This window comes from Ochotona princeps, chromosome 14 (assembly GCF_030435755.1).
Source record: "Ochotona princeps isolate mOchPri1 chromosome 14, mOchPri1.hap1, whole genome shotgun sequence".
Classification (NCBI taxonomy): domain Eukaryota; kingdom Metazoa; phylum Chordata; class Mammalia; order Lagomorpha; family Ochotonidae; genus Ochotona; species Ochotona princeps.
The window spans coordinates 60,768,095-60,788,683 of record NC_080845.1 but is presented as its reverse complement, the minus strand read 5'-3'; the positions used below and the strand labels follow the sequence as shown (position 1 = coordinate 60,788,683).

General features: G+C 42.9%; 1 protein-coding gene across 1 annotated transcript in view; it reads right to left on the bottom strand.

Moving 5' to 3' along the window:
- Nucleotides 1-20,589, bottom strand: part of SHC3 (SHC adaptor protein 3) — a 158,334-nt gene that overhangs the window by 105,070 nt on the left and 32,675 nt on the right. The window contains exon 2 of the mRNA XM_004581265.4: nucleotides 10,202-10,272. Coding sequence (XP_004581322.2) covers nucleotides 10,202-10,272 — 71 coding nt within the window. The remainder of the gene's footprint in view (nucleotides 1-10,201; nucleotides 10,273-20,589) is intronic.

Here is a 20,589-nt window from a genome sequence, read left to right as displayed (position 1 = left end):
CTAGTGCCTTGACAAGCCCTGCTTTCCTGTTGACTTTGTTCAAGCCATGAGAAACAGTACCACAACACTGTGAGAAACAATGTGCCTTGATTGTTTTTGGTATTAACTGGTGAGTTCCACCCTCCACAGGGTACCCACCTGCTCAGTCTCTTTGTGGGACTTCTGCTTACACACGACTTCCTAAAGGATGCAAAACCAAGTAAAGGACATCTATTGTTCAAAATACTTGGGGCCACAGTGTCTTCTCATTCAAATTTGGGGACTTTTGCATATCCATAATAATATCTAGTGGTAGGATTCAAGTCTAAGCACAAAATTCAGTTGTTTTTCATAGACCCTTATACATACAGTCTGAAGGTAATGTTATACAACAGACAATAATGTTGTGCATGAAGCAAAGCTACATGCTGTAGAAATCGCCACTTATTTCAGATTTGGAATTTTGGATTTTCAGACGAGGGATGCTCAACATAGAGGCAGACTGGACTAACTCAACACTTCCAGCTCTGGATTCAAACTGTTTTGTGAAACCTCAGTTTTACCATGTTCTAGTCAAGTATTCTCCAGCAATTTGTGCCGAGTTCCCAATGCTCAGCTTCCCCACCTCCCACCCTGTGCACCCAATCTGTCTCCCAAGTTACTGAGAAGATGCTTTGCACCCACATCACCACCCAGAGATGCTGAATGACATGAGCTGTTCTATGGTTCTCCTTAACAGACTGCTTATGCGGACCTCTCCCCACCAGAGAAGGTAAGCTCTTCCGTAGCACTTCATTCTCAACATCTAAGCAGTCATGAACATCGCTCATGTGTAATAAACATTGGTTGAATGAACAGATGGTGTGCTTATGGAAAAAAATGCCCTGGGGTGAACTGGTTGATAACCATAATAGTATCAATAAATAGTAGGTGTTGTCCTATATGGAAATGTATAAAGAGAACTTGTCAAGATAAGATTGGTGAGACCAGTGCTATGGCATAGCAGGTAAGCCAACATCTCCATGCTGGCATCCCATATGGTACTGGTTCAAGATTCAACTGTTCCACTTCCCATCCAGCTCTCTGTTAATGTGCCTGGGAAGCAGTAGCAGATGGCCCAAATACTCACGTCCCTGTACCTACATGAAACACCTGAAAGAAATGCCTGGTCCCAAGGTTTGGCCTTTCCCAGCCCATCTTTACAGCCATTTCAGAAGTGAACCAGCAGGTCAAAGACGCCTCTCTTTCTCAACTTTGCCTTTCAAATAAGCAAAACAAAGCTTTTAAAAATTATATTGGAGATAAACAGCCCTAAATCTGGATTTCTGAGTTTGCCTAGCACCTAGCTGTTCTTAAGTCTCCCAGTGAGCAGGTAGGCGGGGAAGGCAGTGCCATTCCCTGGAATAGGAAGGCTCCGTGCTCAGACATTTTGGCCCCACTGGAGAACATGTGTCCCTCTCTCAGTGGTTGCAAAGTGCCTGACCTCATTTTAACTAGCTAAGGAAACTCACATCATGTCCATAATCTCTGCTCCCAGGGGCCAATGCTAGCTTGCTGTCCAAAGACTGGAACAGAGCAGTTGTCCAAAGGAGCCCCACCAAGCAGCCCAAGGCAAGGAGACAGCCACTGTTACCTTCAGCCAGTGCCACCGGCTGGCAGCCCTGGCCACTCTGAGCCACATGGTCAGCCCCTGAATATAACCACTCTCCCTTGAGCAGCCGTGTCTGGTCTCCCTAATTCTAACCTTTTCCAGCCTCCTCAGGTGGCTGCTCTTGACCCCAAAGAACCAGGCAGTGATGAGAGCAGGAAGTTGGTGGCAGACACCCAGCTTCCCATTGAGCCCAGCACCCACTGCAAGCCCAGCCCCTGTGGTCAGCTCCACTCTGACTCCTTGGATAGGCTGCTCACACTTGATCTCAGAGGCTGCCTGGCAGCGGCCAGGAAATACAGAGACTCCCATGCCTGGGGTCTTTCCACCCCCATGACTGACCCAGGCATTTCCACGATAACAGTCTTGCTTGACCTCAAAATTTGAACTAAGCTAGTAGCATGCATTACGGTGGAGGGACTGGACATAGTAGATGAGGGTGAAGCCTGGAGGAAGCCCAGCCTGTGGGGCCCAGACGGACTCTGGTGGGCACCAACTGACCCAGGAGCTTCCCCAAGGGGACTCTGGCCCTACCATTGGACATGAATTCGAAATTGTGTGGGCTGATGACAGGATTTCAGGAGTGACTCTGTTCACCTTGCAAGGCACCTGGTGGTCTGGCCTGAGAGTCCAGCCCAAGTGTAAGCAATCACCTAGTCCTATGTCACTTTCAACTCTTCAAGTGAGGAGACAATCACCCTGGCCTAAATATAGTCCCCTCTGGGAAGTCTTCCTGGACTCAACTAGGCCCACAGGCACCCTCCTCCATATTTCCATTATAAGCTGGACACATCTGCAGCGAATGTGTATGCTACTGCCTCGCAGCTCCGGTCCCTGTCCTGCAACCCCCAAAGACCTGTAGTGGCACCCCTATATCTAACACTTTTTGCACACCTAAACACATTATAATTGTAGTTGGTATCTGCCCTGGTGAACTTTATTACAAAGGCAGCAGGCACACACATGCAGGTAACAGTATGTTTCAAACAGAATTCTAAACTGTGAAGACACCAAACCTTTGTAGGCCAGACCCTGCAGGGCAGGGTGGCAAGACACTCAGTTACAAAAGACATTTAGACAAGCACCTCTAGAATGAGGCCTGATGGCTGCAAGCCTACGCTAGACACTCTGCACAGGGTGGGAGGGATGTATTATTCACACCAGAGCTTTCCTTTCTGATTCTGAAATTCAACCAGCTTCCAACAATCCGCAAAAATGGATTTGCTCCTTTCCCTGGCACGTTAATCCTGAGTCAAGTCTGGTGGCATTTATTTTTGAGAATTGAAGAAGGGATTCTGGAAGATCAAATCTAAGGAAGATCAGGTGCAAGAGTCAGTTCTGTGTCCTACTTCATGTGTCCAAGGGTGCAGGTGTGTGTCTTGAACACCACTGCTGCCCTGGAGTTCCAAAGGTAAGACCCTTCGGAATCATGATTACTGGGCTGGGAAAGCAAGAAGTCACCCTCTCCCTAACACAATGCCCTTCATGAACAGACGGCACAGGCACTTGGTAGAGTTCATACTACCCACTCTCAAAAAGCAAATAAAGACCACAGAGCCTGAACAAAAAATACCCAGATCTCCATTGCCTCCGGGGCACTGGTGTCCTGCTACTGGACATGTGCATTTGCGCTTGCAAGGCATTCCCTTGACTTCTGAGGCTCCCTGAGTTCATCCACCTTCTGGTCCCAGGCACCTTCTCCAGCCAGAGCAATGTTCTGAAAACAGAAAATCCTCTACAAACAACACAAATGTCCTGTTGATCAATGTGGTCTCTCCTAACACTATGCAAGGTGCATGGTTGGATAACCAAATAAACTTGGGATTAAATATTTCTGCGACACAGAAATGTCTGATAGGGGATGTCAGTGGATGCTTGCGGGTGGTGGAGGTTGCAAGCACACACCCTGGCCAGCCCCTTTTCTGCAAGAAGTCAGACAAGGATGCACACGGGTCTCTGAAAAGGTGCTCACTCACACGTGAACAAGTGCAGTAGACTGGGATAGAATATCCATTGCTGAGGGTGCCTCTGGCATGGTGGCCTGTTACTGGAGTTGCACTGGTGCTGGCCTGTGTAAGTCTAGGTCACACAATGCTTCCAGGGCCATTGAAACTATGGTGACTTCCAAAATGAAGAAAGAAAAAATTAGTAAGGTAGATGCATTATTCACGCTGTAATTTGAGCAGGTAGATGTATGTTGATTCCTGGGTGGTGTGCTATAAACCCACCTGCCACCCACCCTGGAAGTGTGGCAGAAGCTCACACAGCTAAGTGCGTGTATCCTCAGGACTCTAGGTGGAAGTGGATCTCATGTTGGCACATATGAGCAGTGCAGGAAGTCGGCAGCATATACACACCCCAAATCCACACCAGGTATTTGCAATGTATACCTGGGGAAAGGGCCAGTTTGCCAAGTGCTTTGGGTTTAACTGTGAACAGATTTGTTTATAGCTTTCTATGTTCTAGGAATAAGTTGGGGTGTCTTAAGTAACATGCAAAACTAAACATCATAAATAAACAAAAAGATAAATAAGTAGGTGAGGAAATAAAACTACAGGGGAGAAAATGTCATATCTCTGAAGATTTAGCAACCAACAGGAGTTTCCTGCACATCCTTAGGACTGGGCCCCACCAGGCTGCAAAGATCAGATTCAAAGATCCTGGAGCTCAGCACCCCAGGTATAGTGGAGGGCAGAGAGGAAGAACCACAACCCCTCCACAACCACTGTACACTTTCAGACTCAGGATGACACCCCATGTTCACAACCCTCACTGTGAGATCTGGTGTGTTCTGCTCCTATGAGAACTACAGCTACACATCTCCCATCATCCCTCAGCATGAAATAACAGCAATTTTCAGGGAGGGATGGGTGGCACAGCAAAGCATCCGTCCATCACTGTGGCTGTCCAGCACCTATAGCCACAGAGACCAGTGTGAAAACTACCTGCACAACTCAGACAGGGCAACTCTAGCTTGCCCCCTCCCTGAACATTGGGGTGAAATCCAAGTCACAGACAGAGGCCATTGAGTAAGTTTAGTGAACTCTAGAATGGTCAAGTGTCACTGCCCGTTACAGCAAGATTTCAGTGTAGCCTTTGATTTTGTAAACATACACTGTGGATCTACAAGAGAGCAGTGTTATTTGCCACACTTCGAAGCCACATTCAACAAGACACGCTTTCAGGGGCCCGGCGGCGTGGCCTAGCGGCTAAAGTCCTAGCCTTGAACGGACCCCCCGGGATCCCATATGGGTGCTGGTTCTAATCCCGGCAGCTCCACTTCCCATCCAGCTCCCTGCTTGTGGCCTGGGAAAGCAGTCGAGGACAGCCCAAAGCTTTGGGACCCTGCACCTGCGTGGGAGACCTGGAAGAGGTTCCTGGTTCCCGGCTTTGGATCGGCGCAGCACCGGCCTGTTGCGGCTCACTTGGGGAGTGAATCATCGGACGGAAGATCTTCCTCTCTGTCTCTCCTCCTCTCTGTATATCCGGCTTTCCAATAATAATAAATCTTTAAAAAAAAAAAAAGAGAGACACTTTCAGGAGGCATGAGCGCAGGGCACACTGGGAAATAAACTTCATCAGCAGAATCTTTTTCTACTGGTGTGCGTCTCTGTACCCTCAAGAAGGCCTTCTCAATGGGCAAAGGAAATGAACAGATTTTTTTTTTATTAATCTCATTGCATTATGTGACACATTTTTTTATGCACTGGGATTCCCCCCGCCCCTCCCCAAACCCTCCCCGCCCCCCACGGTGGATTGCTCCACCTTGTTGCATTTCCATAGTTCAAATTCAGTTGACATTCTTTCATTGGAGGTTTTGACCAAGCATAAAGTCCAGCATCTTATTGTCCTGGTAAGTTCAATGGCTTCTTGGTGAGACCATCTCTGGTCTGAAGGTAGAGCCGGCAGAGTATCATTCCAATCAATTAAAAGTCCCAACATAATATTTCCAACCATTTACAACATTATGGCATTAATTGACATGGTGTTGATTAACCAATATGTTACTAGAGAAATGCATGATCTCGACCACAACCTGTGACTTCCTCATAGACATTTCAATTTTGGTTTACATTCAGCCGTGTTCTATATACCTTAAAATGGCTATAGATTGCTATTCAGCTGTCTCTTGTCTATTTTAATGTTAGTCTTTAGCAGTTTATAGCATTGAAGCATGATTTTGCTGAACCTGGTTGTTTTTCGGGTAGTCTAACTCTATAACTTTAACAGGACATATGTCAACAGTTTAGGTGAACGTTTTTGGGAGGGGTGTGCAGAGAAATCTTTATTACCCCAGAGAGGAGTAACTGATCTTTGTGTCCCACCCAGTGAGTTGTAAGTGCATCCCCGCTGACCATTTCCTGTCTGTTTCTAAGCTTTCCTAGTTGTTCTCTGTCTATCTATTCTAGTTTGTTTGTTCATTTGTTTGTTTGTTTTGAGGGGTTTCTGGAGCTATCCTGATGGTCCTTACGAGAGAGGGTGGGGACCCAAAGTTGAAGCAGGCAAGGGCCAGAGAAAGCTCCTCTCCCTAGTCCCAAAGGAAGTTTACTGTTCTTCTGTTTCTGCGGACCGCTCAGGGATCCTGGTTGTCGTTCCGATGACCCTGGATCCTGCAAGGCAGGAATTGGGCTTCTTCCATTCCACATTCTAGATCCAAATGGGGGTGGGTGACCTCAGAGTTCTTGGCCTCTGAAGGCACTCCATTTCCCCCGTGGTCTCCTTGGCAGTAGGGATGTAGTCCTCGGTGCTCATACTGATAGTCCTTGGTGAGGCTCGAACAGATATTTTTTAAAACAAATTCAAATGGCTAACAGACATATGAAGAGATGCTTAGGCTCCCTGGCAGTCAGGAAAATGCAAATGAAAACCACATTGAGATTTCACCTAACTCCAGTGAGGTTGGCCTACATTCAGAAACCTACTAACAACACCTGCTGGCATGGGTGTGGGAAGAAAGGTATCTTTCTTCATTGCTGGTGAGAGTGCAGGCTAGTACAACCACTATGGAAGTCAATATGGAGAGTGCTTAGAGAAGTAAACATTGATCTGCTGTGTGACCCACTTCTAGGAATATACAAAAGAATCTGCATATGAGAAAGGGGTCTGTAATCCTATATCTACAGCAGCACAATCTGTAATAGCAAAGACATGGAAACAATCCAGCCACCCATCCAAAGAGAAATCAATAACGAAGCCACTAAAAAGAATGAAATTCTACCATTTGCAACCAAATGTTCCCAACTAGAGACTATTATGGACAGTGAAATAAATAATCCCAAAAGGACAAATACCACATGTTCTCTCTGATATAAGGCAACCTTTATGCAAAGTATAAGATCAATAGCGCTTTCAATACTGATTTTGCTGCAATCCATGGGTTTTGATTTTTTTGTTTTTGTTTTCATTTCTTCCAAATAGCTTCTTTTCTCTTAAATTCCTCATTGACTTATAGATCATACAGTAGCACCATGTTCTGCACCATGTTCTTTTTTGTTTTCTGTTTTATTTCTTCATTGACACATTGGTAATGCCATAGCATGTTATTTAATTCAATGATGGTGGTGTACATTTTTTAACATTATTCCTATTGCTGATCTTATTTTATGGTTTTTCATTTAAAGGAGTGTGTAGCAATGGCATAACAGAGACTTGCATACCCAGATGTGAAGAGGCAGGGCAGTATGCATCTCTGCTTCCACTTCAAAGGATTGCCAATGAGACTGTTGGATATATCCTTACAAGAAGATGCTGGACTATCTGGCACTGTCTGCACTGGCAAAGTCAGGACACACTTGAATAGAGATTGATGGATTTATGACTGCTTATGAAGCATTATACTATTGTATTAATATGGGGGAGAAACGGTTGAGGAGATGGAATTTGGGGAGGGGGTAAGGAAGTCCCAGAGCCTATGGAATTGTATCATGAAATTAAAAATAAAATAGAATGAAAAAGAAGGCTTTCTCAAACACTGTGTTCTTTGGGAGTCAAGGCCAAACCTATACAGGTAGAAATCTGTAGACTTGGGTTCTACAGCTAAGCTGTCCCCTCCATGTACAGGGCACTGATTTGCCAAGCATTTCAGCCCAAGATGTATGGGCTGTGTGACCTGTAATAGCTACCTGGGCACTAACAACATTATTGACGCAACTCCATTCTTAGACATCTGTAATCCACACCTGGTGCCACGATCAATGTATGCTCAGATGCATGAAACAGTAGAAAATTCTACCAACCCTGACCAAAAGATGTATGATAAAGCTACCAGAACCTGCAAATTACATCTATGTATAATGCTTTTCTATCCAAAATTGAAAACAAAAGAAAGAAGATATTATTTAGTTTTTAAAATGCCTCGTATGTTTTTCTAAAGACGAACTCGGAAACAAACTTTTCCTAGTATCTGTATAGTATAACTTAACTTTAATATCCACTTTCTCTATATCTCTCCAAGAATGTCTTTGGTATACAAAGCAAACTAGTGACAGAATTTAGTCACAGGCACAACAGTTACCACTGAGATCTTCAAAGCTCAACTGAGTGCCACACCTACAGAACATGGCTGTGTGTACTCTGCTCAGGCATGCGAAGGGCTTCCTTCTGCTGTTCGCTTTGAGTGATCTCCAGTTGTTAAGCAAGTAAGAAGCATGCCACATGATACAAAGGCCACAAGATACAGAAAACTTCATTGTTGTGAGCAAATGCAGTTTCCAAAAAAAAAAAATCTACTAGAACCTAAGACAACTCTGGTACAACCAAAATTCAACACCAAGTTTTCCAAGTCCAACAATGGTGCTCAACCTGCTCCATTACACTGCACCTCCTTTGCACAAATCTAAATGGAGTGGGACTGGAGCAGGAGGAATCCTAACCTCCAATCCCATCACCATCTGCATCATCTTCTTTAACAGTATTGTCACTGCTTCTTCCCATTTAGGTTCCATACCAGAGAGTACTAAAATCACATCCCCCAATGAATGGAAAATTAGTATTATCATCTTGTGCATCCATCCCAGACTCACCTCCAAGGAACAGAACCAGGTAAGTGGACATCAATGATCTGCATAAATATCTTTGTCCCCAACACTAGGAAACATTGCAAAACAGAAAGCCTTGTTGCCTAGTTCATTGTGTGTGAATAGCCAATAACCAATGCTCTATAAATGCAACAGGAAAACTATGACATGAAATCATCTCAAAATTCTGAAATCTGTAATTGGAGTCCAGCCTCTCTAATCAATTGGTATGCCTTTGCAAACAGCAGGAAGAGTGCAAACAGTGTCATACAATGTACACATCCCCCCAAGCACTAGCAAAGTGGTCTGCACATGACACCACACCATGTCACCTTTTCACCAAGTGAATGTACAGGTGACTACGGAACACCCAAACTTCTTCGAAATGCTCTTGCTGCAAAACACCTATGACCTTCTCATTTTCTACAATTATAAGGGACCTTCAAAAAGCTCAAGTGTGTTATGAAAAGAAACACGATTCCAAAAAATCTTTTGCACCAAAATAAACATATGTTTTAATTTCATTTTCTGTGGACTTTCTGAAGTCCCGGTCTAGTCCCGGGCTATGAAGGAGCTGATTCCTTCCTTCGTGCAGATCATCAGCACTGGAATGCTGCCAAACCATGGGTCTCAAGTTGTTTTAGAGAGAAGAGAAACATCAATTTTTTTATCAAAAACTTCTTCAGTGAAGAAAAATAGGTGTCAGTTTGGTGCTTAAATCAGAACCCAGGTGCATACATGACTTAGCAGCTAATTACCACACAAATTGCTTCCTAAAGCTCAAGTTTTAGACTGGCTGTCTAACTCAAAGGCGTGACTTAAAGGAAGTAAGCAAGAAGGCATTTTCTGAGGTCACTATTTAAAATAAGCAATTTTACAGTGCAGAAGCAACTTAAACCTCCTATATCCATAGAAATATAGCAGTTTCATAGAATCCTTCCCAAACTTCAAAGTGACTCAGAATGGACATTTACCGAAAGATGCAACTTCTACCAAGAATTACACCATGCTAAAATGTGTTACAAAAGTAATGCTTAATTACTGGCTCTCAAGAAGTTTAGCATCTAGTTGGTGATAGGGAATATACAAAACCTGGTCAAAACCACCGACACCTTATAGAACTGACCTGCCTATTAAAACGCCCACTTCCATTCATATTCCATACTCAGGTTCTATGCAGTTTATTCTCAGTGTACACTGCTGGAAATTCTCACTTCACATCTTGACTTTCTTTTATGAAAATTATATGGTTTGGCTAATTTTTGAGGTATCAGTTATACGTGAGAGCTTTGTAGATTCAAGAAATAAGCGTAAGCACAATGGTTGCTTGATAAAGACCTTGGGAGGGCACAAGTCCTTGGAAATGCCCTTGCTAAGAGGTACGTGTTACATAGACAAGCCAACGTCTTGGACACATAGTAAATCTTGACACACTGCTACCAGCCACTGACACTCCAATGGGAGGTGTTTCCTTCTAGGAGTTTCTAGACTATTAGAGGTCTGAGATCATTCCCTTTTGCAGCAAAATCACAGGAGTTCATGTTTAAGGTGAGCTTACCTGGTAATCTGTGTTCTCGTACTGAAGTCAAGAGACCTCATGGAGCGTAGAACTTCAATGCATCCCAAGTACTGCAAGAGCGAAAAAAAAAAAATAGAAAACATGAACCCTGGGGGCTGGCATGTGACACACATGTCTTATACTTTAGATCCTATCACAAGGATTCCTTCCATTTCTTTAAAAAAGCAATAATGAGGGCCCGGCGGCGTGGCCTAGTGGCTAAAGTCCTCGCCTTGAATGCCCCGGGATCCCATATGGGCACCGGTTCTGGTCCCAGCAGCTCCACTTCCCATCCAGCTCCCTGCTTGTGGCCTGGGAAAGCAGTCAAGGACGGCCCGATGCATTGGGACCCTGCACCTGTGTGGGAGACACGGAGGAGGTTCCTGGTTCCCGACTTCGGATCAGCGCGCACCAGCCCATTGCGGCTCACTTGGGGAGTGAATCATCGGACGGAAGATCTTCCTCTCTGTCTCTCCCCCTCTCTGTATATCTGACTTTGTAATAAAAAATAAATAAATCTTTAAAAAAAAAGCAATAACGAGGGGCAGGTATTGTAGGGTGCAGAGGTTAAGGTGCTGTGTAGGACAGCTGCATCCCATATCACAGTGTTTGAGTCCCAGCTCTATTCACAATTTCAGTTTCCTGCCAATGTGCACCATTGGAGGCACCAAATATTTGGGTCAAATACTTGGGATCCTATCACACATGGGATATCTGCATTGAGGTATAGGTTCCTGGCTTTCTTCTGACCCAGTTCTTTCAAATAAATTTTATTTTAACATTTTTTTCTCTTTATGTGAAAGGCAGAGTTATAAAGAGAAGGAGAGACAGAAAGAGGGAGATCTTCCATCTACTGGTTCACTACCCAAATGGCCACAACATCCAGGGCTGGATCAGATCAAATCCAGAAGCCTAGAACTCCAGCTGAGTCTGCCCTGTGGGTGGCAGGGCCCAGGCAGCTGGGCAGTCTTCCACTGCCCTCCCAGGTGTATTAGCAGAGAGCTCGATCACAGCACCTGGGATTAAGTACAGACAGCAGTTTAATCCACTGGGTCACAGCACTGACCCTTCTATTTAAGAGTCAACACCTCATGCCCATAACAAAATATCCTGAGAACTTAGATTTGCCTTTCCAAAATTCATTAGTAAGTTCATTCTATAAACATTCATTCTATAAACACACACTATAAAATGCAGATGTCTCAGATGTCTGTTTCAACGATGATTTAAACATTTGTTTGCACTGGACCCCAACATCATATTTCTACCTCTCTATATGGCTCCTAAAAGTTCGTAGCTTTTAAGAAAAGAATGGAAACACTACATGACAATATTAAAGGTTTTAATACATATACTTTGGTATCTATTAATAAGCTATAGAAGACTTTGGTTTGCCAAGAAGTCCTCCTCTGCCATCTTTGGCAGGAACTTTCAGAAATTCAAATTTATTCATTATGTATAACTAAATTTTGATCAATTTCACATATAAAAATGGTACATGTGAATATATGGACATACTTACAATTACAGATAAAGAACTAGGTGCAATATTTATGCTCCAAAGTCTTTGAGTAGTTTGAAGGTACAAATGTGTTAGAAAAAAGTTAAATTTAGATTTAACAGGAAGAGATCTCATGGTATGATCCAGAAAATACTGCATTTGAATTATTCAGAAAACCCAAATTTTTGAGACTGGCTTTGTTATATATTATTATACAACTCTAAGCAAAACATTCAAACTTCTCTGAGCCTAAGTCTTCATCAAGAGTCAATCACTAGGTCTATTCTACTCACCAACACCATAAAATTCTTGAATTCTACTACCCCCATCATAAGAGAATTCCATGGCCAATGTCACAGAGATTCATGAACTAAAACCACCTACATTACAGTTATGAAATTACAATCACTAACATCATAGGTTCATGTAATGGGACTAATGTGACATTGTTACATGCTAATCAACATCACAGGGAGTTGTATGGTGTGAAATTGCCTAGATTAAGTAATATCTAGAAATCTAGAAATCTAGAAAAGCATTTCTGGGGAAGGGGAGGGATATCTCTTATGGCATTTCCAAATGACATTTGCCCATGAATCTGAGTGTGCCAGGTGGGAAGACCCAGCCCCTATGCGGGAGAGCATTCAGTGGGCTGTGGGGTCTGGAAAGACTAAGTGAGAAATGATTCAGGACTCCTTCAAAGAGGAATCTAGGGCTCTTCTTCACAGTTTGGCAATTGGACTTCAGCATTATACCTGCTGCCTCCAGCCAGGACTTGGGTCTTCAGGCCTCAAAAAGTGAGACTCAGATCCTCAGCTTTTACTACTTTTCCACACTACCAGCAACCCAGGCTCTCCAGCCTGCCCAAAAGACCCATTGTGGAACTAAGCTGCCACAATGGCATGAGTCAAACCTCCTACTAAATTCCTCTGCATATGCTTATATGCATATTCTGTCAATTCTGAATTCTAGCGAACCCTACCACAACCAATAGCACCAGCGTCACAGAGTTATACAAATGAAGCATCTCTGTTCCAACGTGATAGGAAAACAATAACCAAGTACCAACACTAACAACACAGTTGTTGTAATTCACAGTTGTGAATACCACAAATGGCAAGGTTATAGTTACGGGAGTACTAACATCACCACTGTGAAGTCACAGTAAAACCATGATTCATGTTACAGATTCACGAGACTATTACCAAAAGACGTAGCACAGGTACCATCATGGTAGAATTGTGTGCCATGACAGTGTCACAATTATGTGAAAACAGTGACTAAAAGTTCAACACTGTTGAGAGTTGTATGAACATCTGCCCCAATATGGGTGCATGCTTATATGCATGACATGACCAAAGTCACAGCGTTAGGCAAATACCTGTCCACTATCATAGAGTTAAGCTGAAACTAGGCCTGATGTTTGCAGTTGTAGGAATACCTACTCCACCAGAGACTTTTTAAGTGCAATTTAAAAAGGTCATACAGAAAGATGAACTTCAAAGTTTATTTTGGTGCAAAAATAACTGAAATTCATGCACACTCAGATTATCAAAAAGCTCCTAGAATGTGTGTATTGATTTTTAAAAAGAACTATACATTAATAGTTATTAAGATAAATTTATATTTTAATCCAATAATCCATGAATTTTCAAAGTACCTTCATATTTATGTGAGCACTGTGACTGAAGGTGCAGGTGTGTATGGACAGCATCACCCCTCTTTGAGGGCTGTGGTATTTCCACCGTGTCCAACACCACAGTTCTAAAAACACCACTGCCCGCAACAGCGTGCAGCTATGTGAACTAACAAGAAACAACTTCAGGGATGTGCGTGAAGGCCACAGTCAGAGGCGGTGTGCATACCACAGCTATCACAGAGTTATGCCATCACCACTGTCACTGTCCCCAGGATGCCAGAAGACTGCAAACAGCAGTGCAGAGCAATGAGCTCACCATGCCTGCAGATGACTGCTGCTATCATCACAGAGTCATCTGAAGGGCACGACCACAACGACAGTGTTAAAGGAACACCATCACTAAAGCAGTCATCTGAATTCCACCACCAACAGCACTGCAGTGCTTTGTGAAAATCCTGACCAAAGTCACAGGTTTGCAAGAATACCACCAACAACCATGCAGTGCCACGTTAAAGCCAATGGTGTGCCAAAGTCAATCAATACCATGACCAACTGGCCATTACATGAGTTCCCACCATTGCCGTCATCACAGCACTTTACCACCACCAATGTCACAAAACAAACCAAAAAAATTACCAATGCCATTCAAAACCATACAGGGTTGAATGAATACCACAATGAATTTCATAGGACATGTGCATCAGACTAGATCAATGTTACAAGGCCATGTGAACACACAACCACTCTCATTTAACTATTTGAATACCACATCTGACAATAACATGGATTATATCAATACTGCAAACAATGTCACAGTGTTGGTTGAATAAGATCAACAACATCATAGAATTGCATCAACAGAACCTCTGCAGCTGCAGAATTACATGCATTCTCACTAAACTACTATCTTGTACTTACATGAATACCATGCCAATGGCAGATTTACATCAACAGAAATAACTGTGATGTCCCCATGACATCATAGGAATATATGAACGCCACTACCACTGATGCCACAGAATTCTTGTCCAATGAAGCAGTTATATAAATACAGAACCAACGACACAGTTATGGGAAGACCACCACCAACACTTTAGCAGAGTTTTGTGAACACCATAACTGTGTCCCAGGCTGTTATTACCACCGCCACCATCACCGTTCTATAAATATCATGACCAACATAGCAGAGTACCACCTGTACCAACTTCATACAGTATTTTAGTAACACGTGCCACATCCCAGAGTTAGATTAATGCTGTCACCTACATCACTACAGAGTCTTGCCAATGTCCCCACTAACTGCAGATTTCTTAGAATAATCCAGGCAGCCATTGAGTTATATGACTGTGATCATGACAAGTGTCCCATGGTGGCCAACATCAGAGCACCATCACAGCAACTCAAAGCCATATGAAGTCCATTACCAACACGAAAGCATTGTGTGACCACAGCAGCCACTATAATAGATCTATATGAATACACATATATGAATACACAAAATTATGTAGCCACCATGGCAAATATCACAGGCGTGCTGATGACAAACATTAGAGGTATATATGAATACCACCACTGCCACCGATTGAGAATTACACAAATACCACGATCACAATGTCACAGGACCATGTAAATACTTCCATCAATACAAAATAATGACAGCACCTTGAAGAATCTCTCAAAATGACCTGACTACCATGGTGATCATCTTAGAGTTATACATATACCATATGAACTTCACATGTCAATCTCACTAGCACCAGTGTTGCTGAGTTGTATAGCTATCATAACTACCATCTTGAATTTAACTGAACATTACCTCTCCCACTATCACAGTTATGTAAATACTCTGAACAGTGTCACTGGGTTATGCAACTACTACCAACAACATTACAACCTCGTAGGATACTATCACCCATGTCACAGATTTATGCAAATACAACTGCCACTACTATTGCTGTGGGAATACAACCATCACCACCATCACAGAATTATGTGGACACTGTGACCAATATCACAAAGTTCTGTGGATACCACCACAAATGTCACATAAATATATAAAGACCACCACTTTCACAGTGCCAATGCCACAATCAACATAAGAGCTATGCAATTTCCATTAGCAATGTCATCGCAGAGATATATGTATACCCCAACTAGTGTTTCAAAATGAATGCTTTGAGTATTTTTGTTTTGTCACTACCAAAATGAACCTCGGAGTTAATACCAGCATTGCAGATACACCACCAACAACAAAAATACCAGCATGCCATGTGCAGAACGCCACCACAATGTCACATGGCAATGTCAATGCCAACAAATGTCTTGAGTGATGTGGATATCATTTCAAACTTTTCATATGATGTGACCACCATCATGGTGTTTTGCAGTACAACCAACATAACAGAATAATGTAAACACCAATAGCACCACATTGCAGAATTACGTGAATGCAATCCTCATCACCACCATGGAGTTCACGGATACCATGACCAATGCCACCAATGTGGCAGAGATATGAAAACCATCACCACTAAGATCAGCACATCCTGTAAATACCACAAGCAGCAACACAGTTATGGGACCATCATCAACAATCACACAAGAATAAATAACATCAAAATCAACACTCAAAATCGTATGAACACCATGAGTGCCAGTATCACATGTGCACATAACTATGAGAAATGTCACTGAGTATGTGGATCTCAACATTATCCATCTCAGAATGACCTAAACACCACCAGCAGCATAACAGAGTGATAGAAAACACCACGAACAACATTGCACAATTATGGGGATATCATGACAACATTACATTTATGTAACTCCCACCTACACCACGTGATTTGTGATTTGTACCACAATCACTAGCACAGGATGATGTGAACACCGCTATTACTCACTATTACCACCACAGCACTATGTAACTGCCAATCTAGAAAAGCTACACGGACATAGAGGACAGAGGAATCTGAATGCTGTAACCAGCCCTGCACAGACAAGGCCAGTCATCACCACCACCATGGCAGAACTGCACCATCACCAGTTGTTTCCATTCATTTTCTATTGTCATGATGAAATATCTGAATCTGGGTAGTGTGTAAAGAAGCTCATTTAACTCAGTTTTAGAGGCTGAAAGCTCATGGTTAGACACCTCATAGACTCAGCCTCTGGTGAGAACTCCCTTGGTAGAGCAATCACAGGTCCTGTATGCTGGCAGGATTGTTTCCAAGAAAGAAAGTTCACATGACAAGACACAGAAGCCTAGAGACATAGGGACCATGCTAGGGCTTTTGTAGCACACTCCCCTGAGAACTGATCAGAGCCTCACCACACTCTCTTAATGTCTTTCTGCATGATGCTCCAAGTAACCCCATTACAGGCACTCCCACTCCTTAAAGGTTCCAACACACCACAGTTGGGACCAAGTCTCCAACACATGATCTTTTGGGGAAGAAGTCCCATCCAAACCACAGCATCAGTGTCACAGAGGTATGTGGTTCTCATGTACAACATGGCAGGATTGTGTCAGTAATAGCTAGAATTACACAGTGACATAATTCACATTTGTCTGGCTTTTCTGTCACAGAATTCAATTTAAAAATCACAAACACTGCTGCAAATGTATATGAATGTTACATTGCCCCTGGTTCCCATGGTGGCTCCATGACTATCATCACAGAATTCATAATGCCATGGTACCCTTGCAAAGTTGTGTGTGGACAGGACTAATCTCTCAGTTATATGATTTCCACCACATTTGCAAAGGACATGAACACCACCACCACCAGTGTCACAGAACCGGACGACCCTCTCACCAACAGCAATGCACAGGTAAGCACGGTGGTCTCCACCTTCACACCACCATACCACATCCATCTTTGCCAGTGATGGGCAAGGGTATCTCATTTTTGTTGGCTTTGTGGTACATCAACTTAAACACAGTCTGTGACACTGGTACCACATGGTGCCAGTTTGATTCCTAGCTGTTATGTTTCTAATCCAGCTCCCTATTATTAATACTCCTGCCAAAGCACTGGAAGACAGTCTGAGTGGTTGAGGTCCTCCTATGTACATGAAAAACCAGTGTGGAGTTCGTCACTTCAGTCTGACACAGACATGGCTCTTGCAGCCATTTGGGGAGTAAGCCAGCTGAGAAAATCTCTCTCTCTCTCTGTCTCTCTCTCTCTCTCTGTCTCTTTTTCTCAGTCAACCTGCCTTTTAAACAAGTAAGTGGATGACAGTCTTTTTTTTGGGGGGGGAGAAAAAATATTTTAATTTACATGTTCTTCATGTTTCAGTCTTTTTTTCCTCATTTATTGATCATTTGAGTTTCTTCTTCTGCTAATCGCATCTTTTGCCCAAGTTATTCTCCAGCTTCTTGTCTTCTGCTCACAGATTAATATGCAAACTCTTATTCTGTCATCTTTGGTTTCACAGTTTCCATATTTTCCTTAACAGTCATTTCTATATGAACACCACAGTAACATATACCCATTATTTTCTCCTGTTTAAATATTTGCTTATTTTTATTGAAAAGTCAGATTTACAGAGAGACACAGAGAAAGATCTTGCATCCACTGATTCATTCCCCAACTGGCTGTAACAGCCAGAGTTAAGCTGATCAGAAGCCAGGAGCTTCCTCCGGGTCTACCACATGGGTGCAGAGTCTCAGGGTTTTGGGCCCTTCTCAACTGCTTTCCCAGGCCACAAGCAGGGAGCTGGATGGGAAGTGGAGCAGCCAGGATTAGAACCAGCACCCATATGGGATCCCAGCGCACGCATGGCAAGAACTTTAGCCACTGGGCTACTGCACCTGGGCTGCCCACTACTTTCTGTGTGACCTCTGAGTGTCCAGTCTTCCAGTCTTGCTGAAGAAGGCTTTTCTAACTCTTGGTCCTTACAAATGTTCAGCTATACTTTATTTTAATAAGATGTATTGATTATTTATTTCTTTTTTTTTTTTAAAGATTTTATTATTATTGGAAAGCCGGATATACACAGAGGAGGAGAGACAGAGAGGAAGATCTTCCATCCGATGTTTCACTCCCCAAGTGAGCCGCAATGGGCCGGTGTGCGCCGATCTGAAGCCGGGAACCTGGAACCTCTTCCTGGGTCTCCCACGCGGGTGCAGGGTCCCAAAGCTTTGGGCCGTCCTCAACTGCTTTCCCAGGTCACAAGCAGGGAGCTGGATGGGAAGTGGAGCTGCCGGGATTAGAACCGGCGCCCATATAGGATCCCGGGGCGTTCAAGGCGAGGACTTTAGCCGCTAGGCCATGCCGCCGGGCCCTGACTATTTATTTCTATCTGTAGTTATTTATTCCCACGTTTCATTTCGTGTTCTTCCTTTGCTCCGAATATCTGTGTTTCCTTAGGGTATCATATGACTTTTAACAACCTTGGACTATTACTTACCCACTTGAATTACCACTTGAACTGTTACTTACACCAGTGTCATTTACTTAACACTCATCCATTTCTTTCTCAACTGATTGGCAACTTGGTGGTACAATAAATTCTGATGTCCATGTGGACTCTCATATGAAGCCTGTTCTGCTATACACCATTTACCAGAGCTGCCTCCTATGTATATTTTTACTCCAGAATTCAAGAATCATTTTTTGATGTTCGCTCACTGCTCTAAAACTATTTGGCTTCTAATTGAAATTTTATATTACATCTTTTCTTTTTTCTCGTTTTCTTCCTCCTTTTTTTTTTTAATGTTTCAGTCCCCATGGGGATTGAGAGTAATTTCTTTCAATTCAATTTTATAGATCTGCTAGCAGAGAGAAAAATCTATTGATTTAGGTGAAAGTAACAATCTCAATCCATGGACTCTAAAAATGTACAAAATTGACGAATTAGAACCTGGGGTGACGGCATAGTGACGGAATCCTCACTTTGCATGTGCCAGAATCCCATATGGGCACAGAGTCGTGTCCAGCTCCCCCACTTCCCATCCAGCTCCCTGCCTGTGGCCTGGAAAAGCAGCAGAGGATGGCCCATGACCTTGGGACCCTGCACCCATGTGGGAGACCTGGAAGAAGCTCCTTGCTCCTGGTTTACGATCAGCTTAGTTCTGGCCATTACAACTGCTTGGGGAGTAAATCAGCAGACAGAAGACCTTTCTCTCTGCCTCTGTAAATCTTACTTTCCAATAAAAACAAATGAATCTAAATTTAAAAGTTATAAAAACATTAAAAACTTACTACAGTTGGACAGTGGATTCCAGAAAACTCCTAACGTCAAAAAACACTGAAACACACTTGTTACACAAGTGTAACAACTTAGATTTTAGATCTGTCTTCCTTAATGTAATTCAAAGAAAATAAAACTTAAATATTCAGTAACAAATCAAATAAAATGATTAACATTAAACACAAGAATGTTCCTATTTCCAGAGCTCTCTCAGAGAATAGATGGGAAAAGGAAAAGACGCTACTCGTGGACATTTGGTAGCTTCATTACAAGACAAAAACATCAAGAAATATTCCAAGAGTATTTCATGAGTAGGGGGAAAAGCAGGTTACTCATGAAGGAAGCAGACTCGTGGCGACAAAGTTTTCTGCCAGCAGCAAAACACGTGAAGACAAACAACATCCTCAAAAATCTGAAGAAGAGAAATATTGAGCCAAGCTTCTTGTTTCCACCCAAACTAGCAAGCATGTGGGAGGGCAGAACGAGAACTCAGAAAGATACCACCCACAGATGATCTCAGAAAATTATTCCAGAAAAACAGTGAATACAACGAAGAGGAGGATGTGGGCTGCAGAAACAATGAGGGGAAAAGAATCAGCAAAAGCTACAGGTACACGCTTTTCTCCCTAACTGCAAATGCATTTCTTCAAAGATGCATTTGTAAAAACTACTGTCAGGAACCCAAAATCTCAGAAGACAACCTGCATGGTAAGCACAGATTCCGATGCAAAGTATTACAAGGGCGATTGTGTTTTGTGGAAGAAGCTCCAGAATGGATGGGTTCCAAGTAGCAAGAGAAAAACATATTCCCATGTATGTAAAAGTAACAGTAGAATTATTGACCTCAGATTACAACAGAACAAAACAAAGAACCAAATGAAAACAGCCCACTCAGAAGAAAGGATTAAAAATTAAAAATGCACAAGTGAAAGGCAAAGGAAAAATATGAACATCAGCAATAAATCAAAACCCATCAGTAATCACAACAATCGTGAATGGATTAGACCTGCCAGTTAAAAGCTGATGCTACTCATGTGGGTTAGAAACATA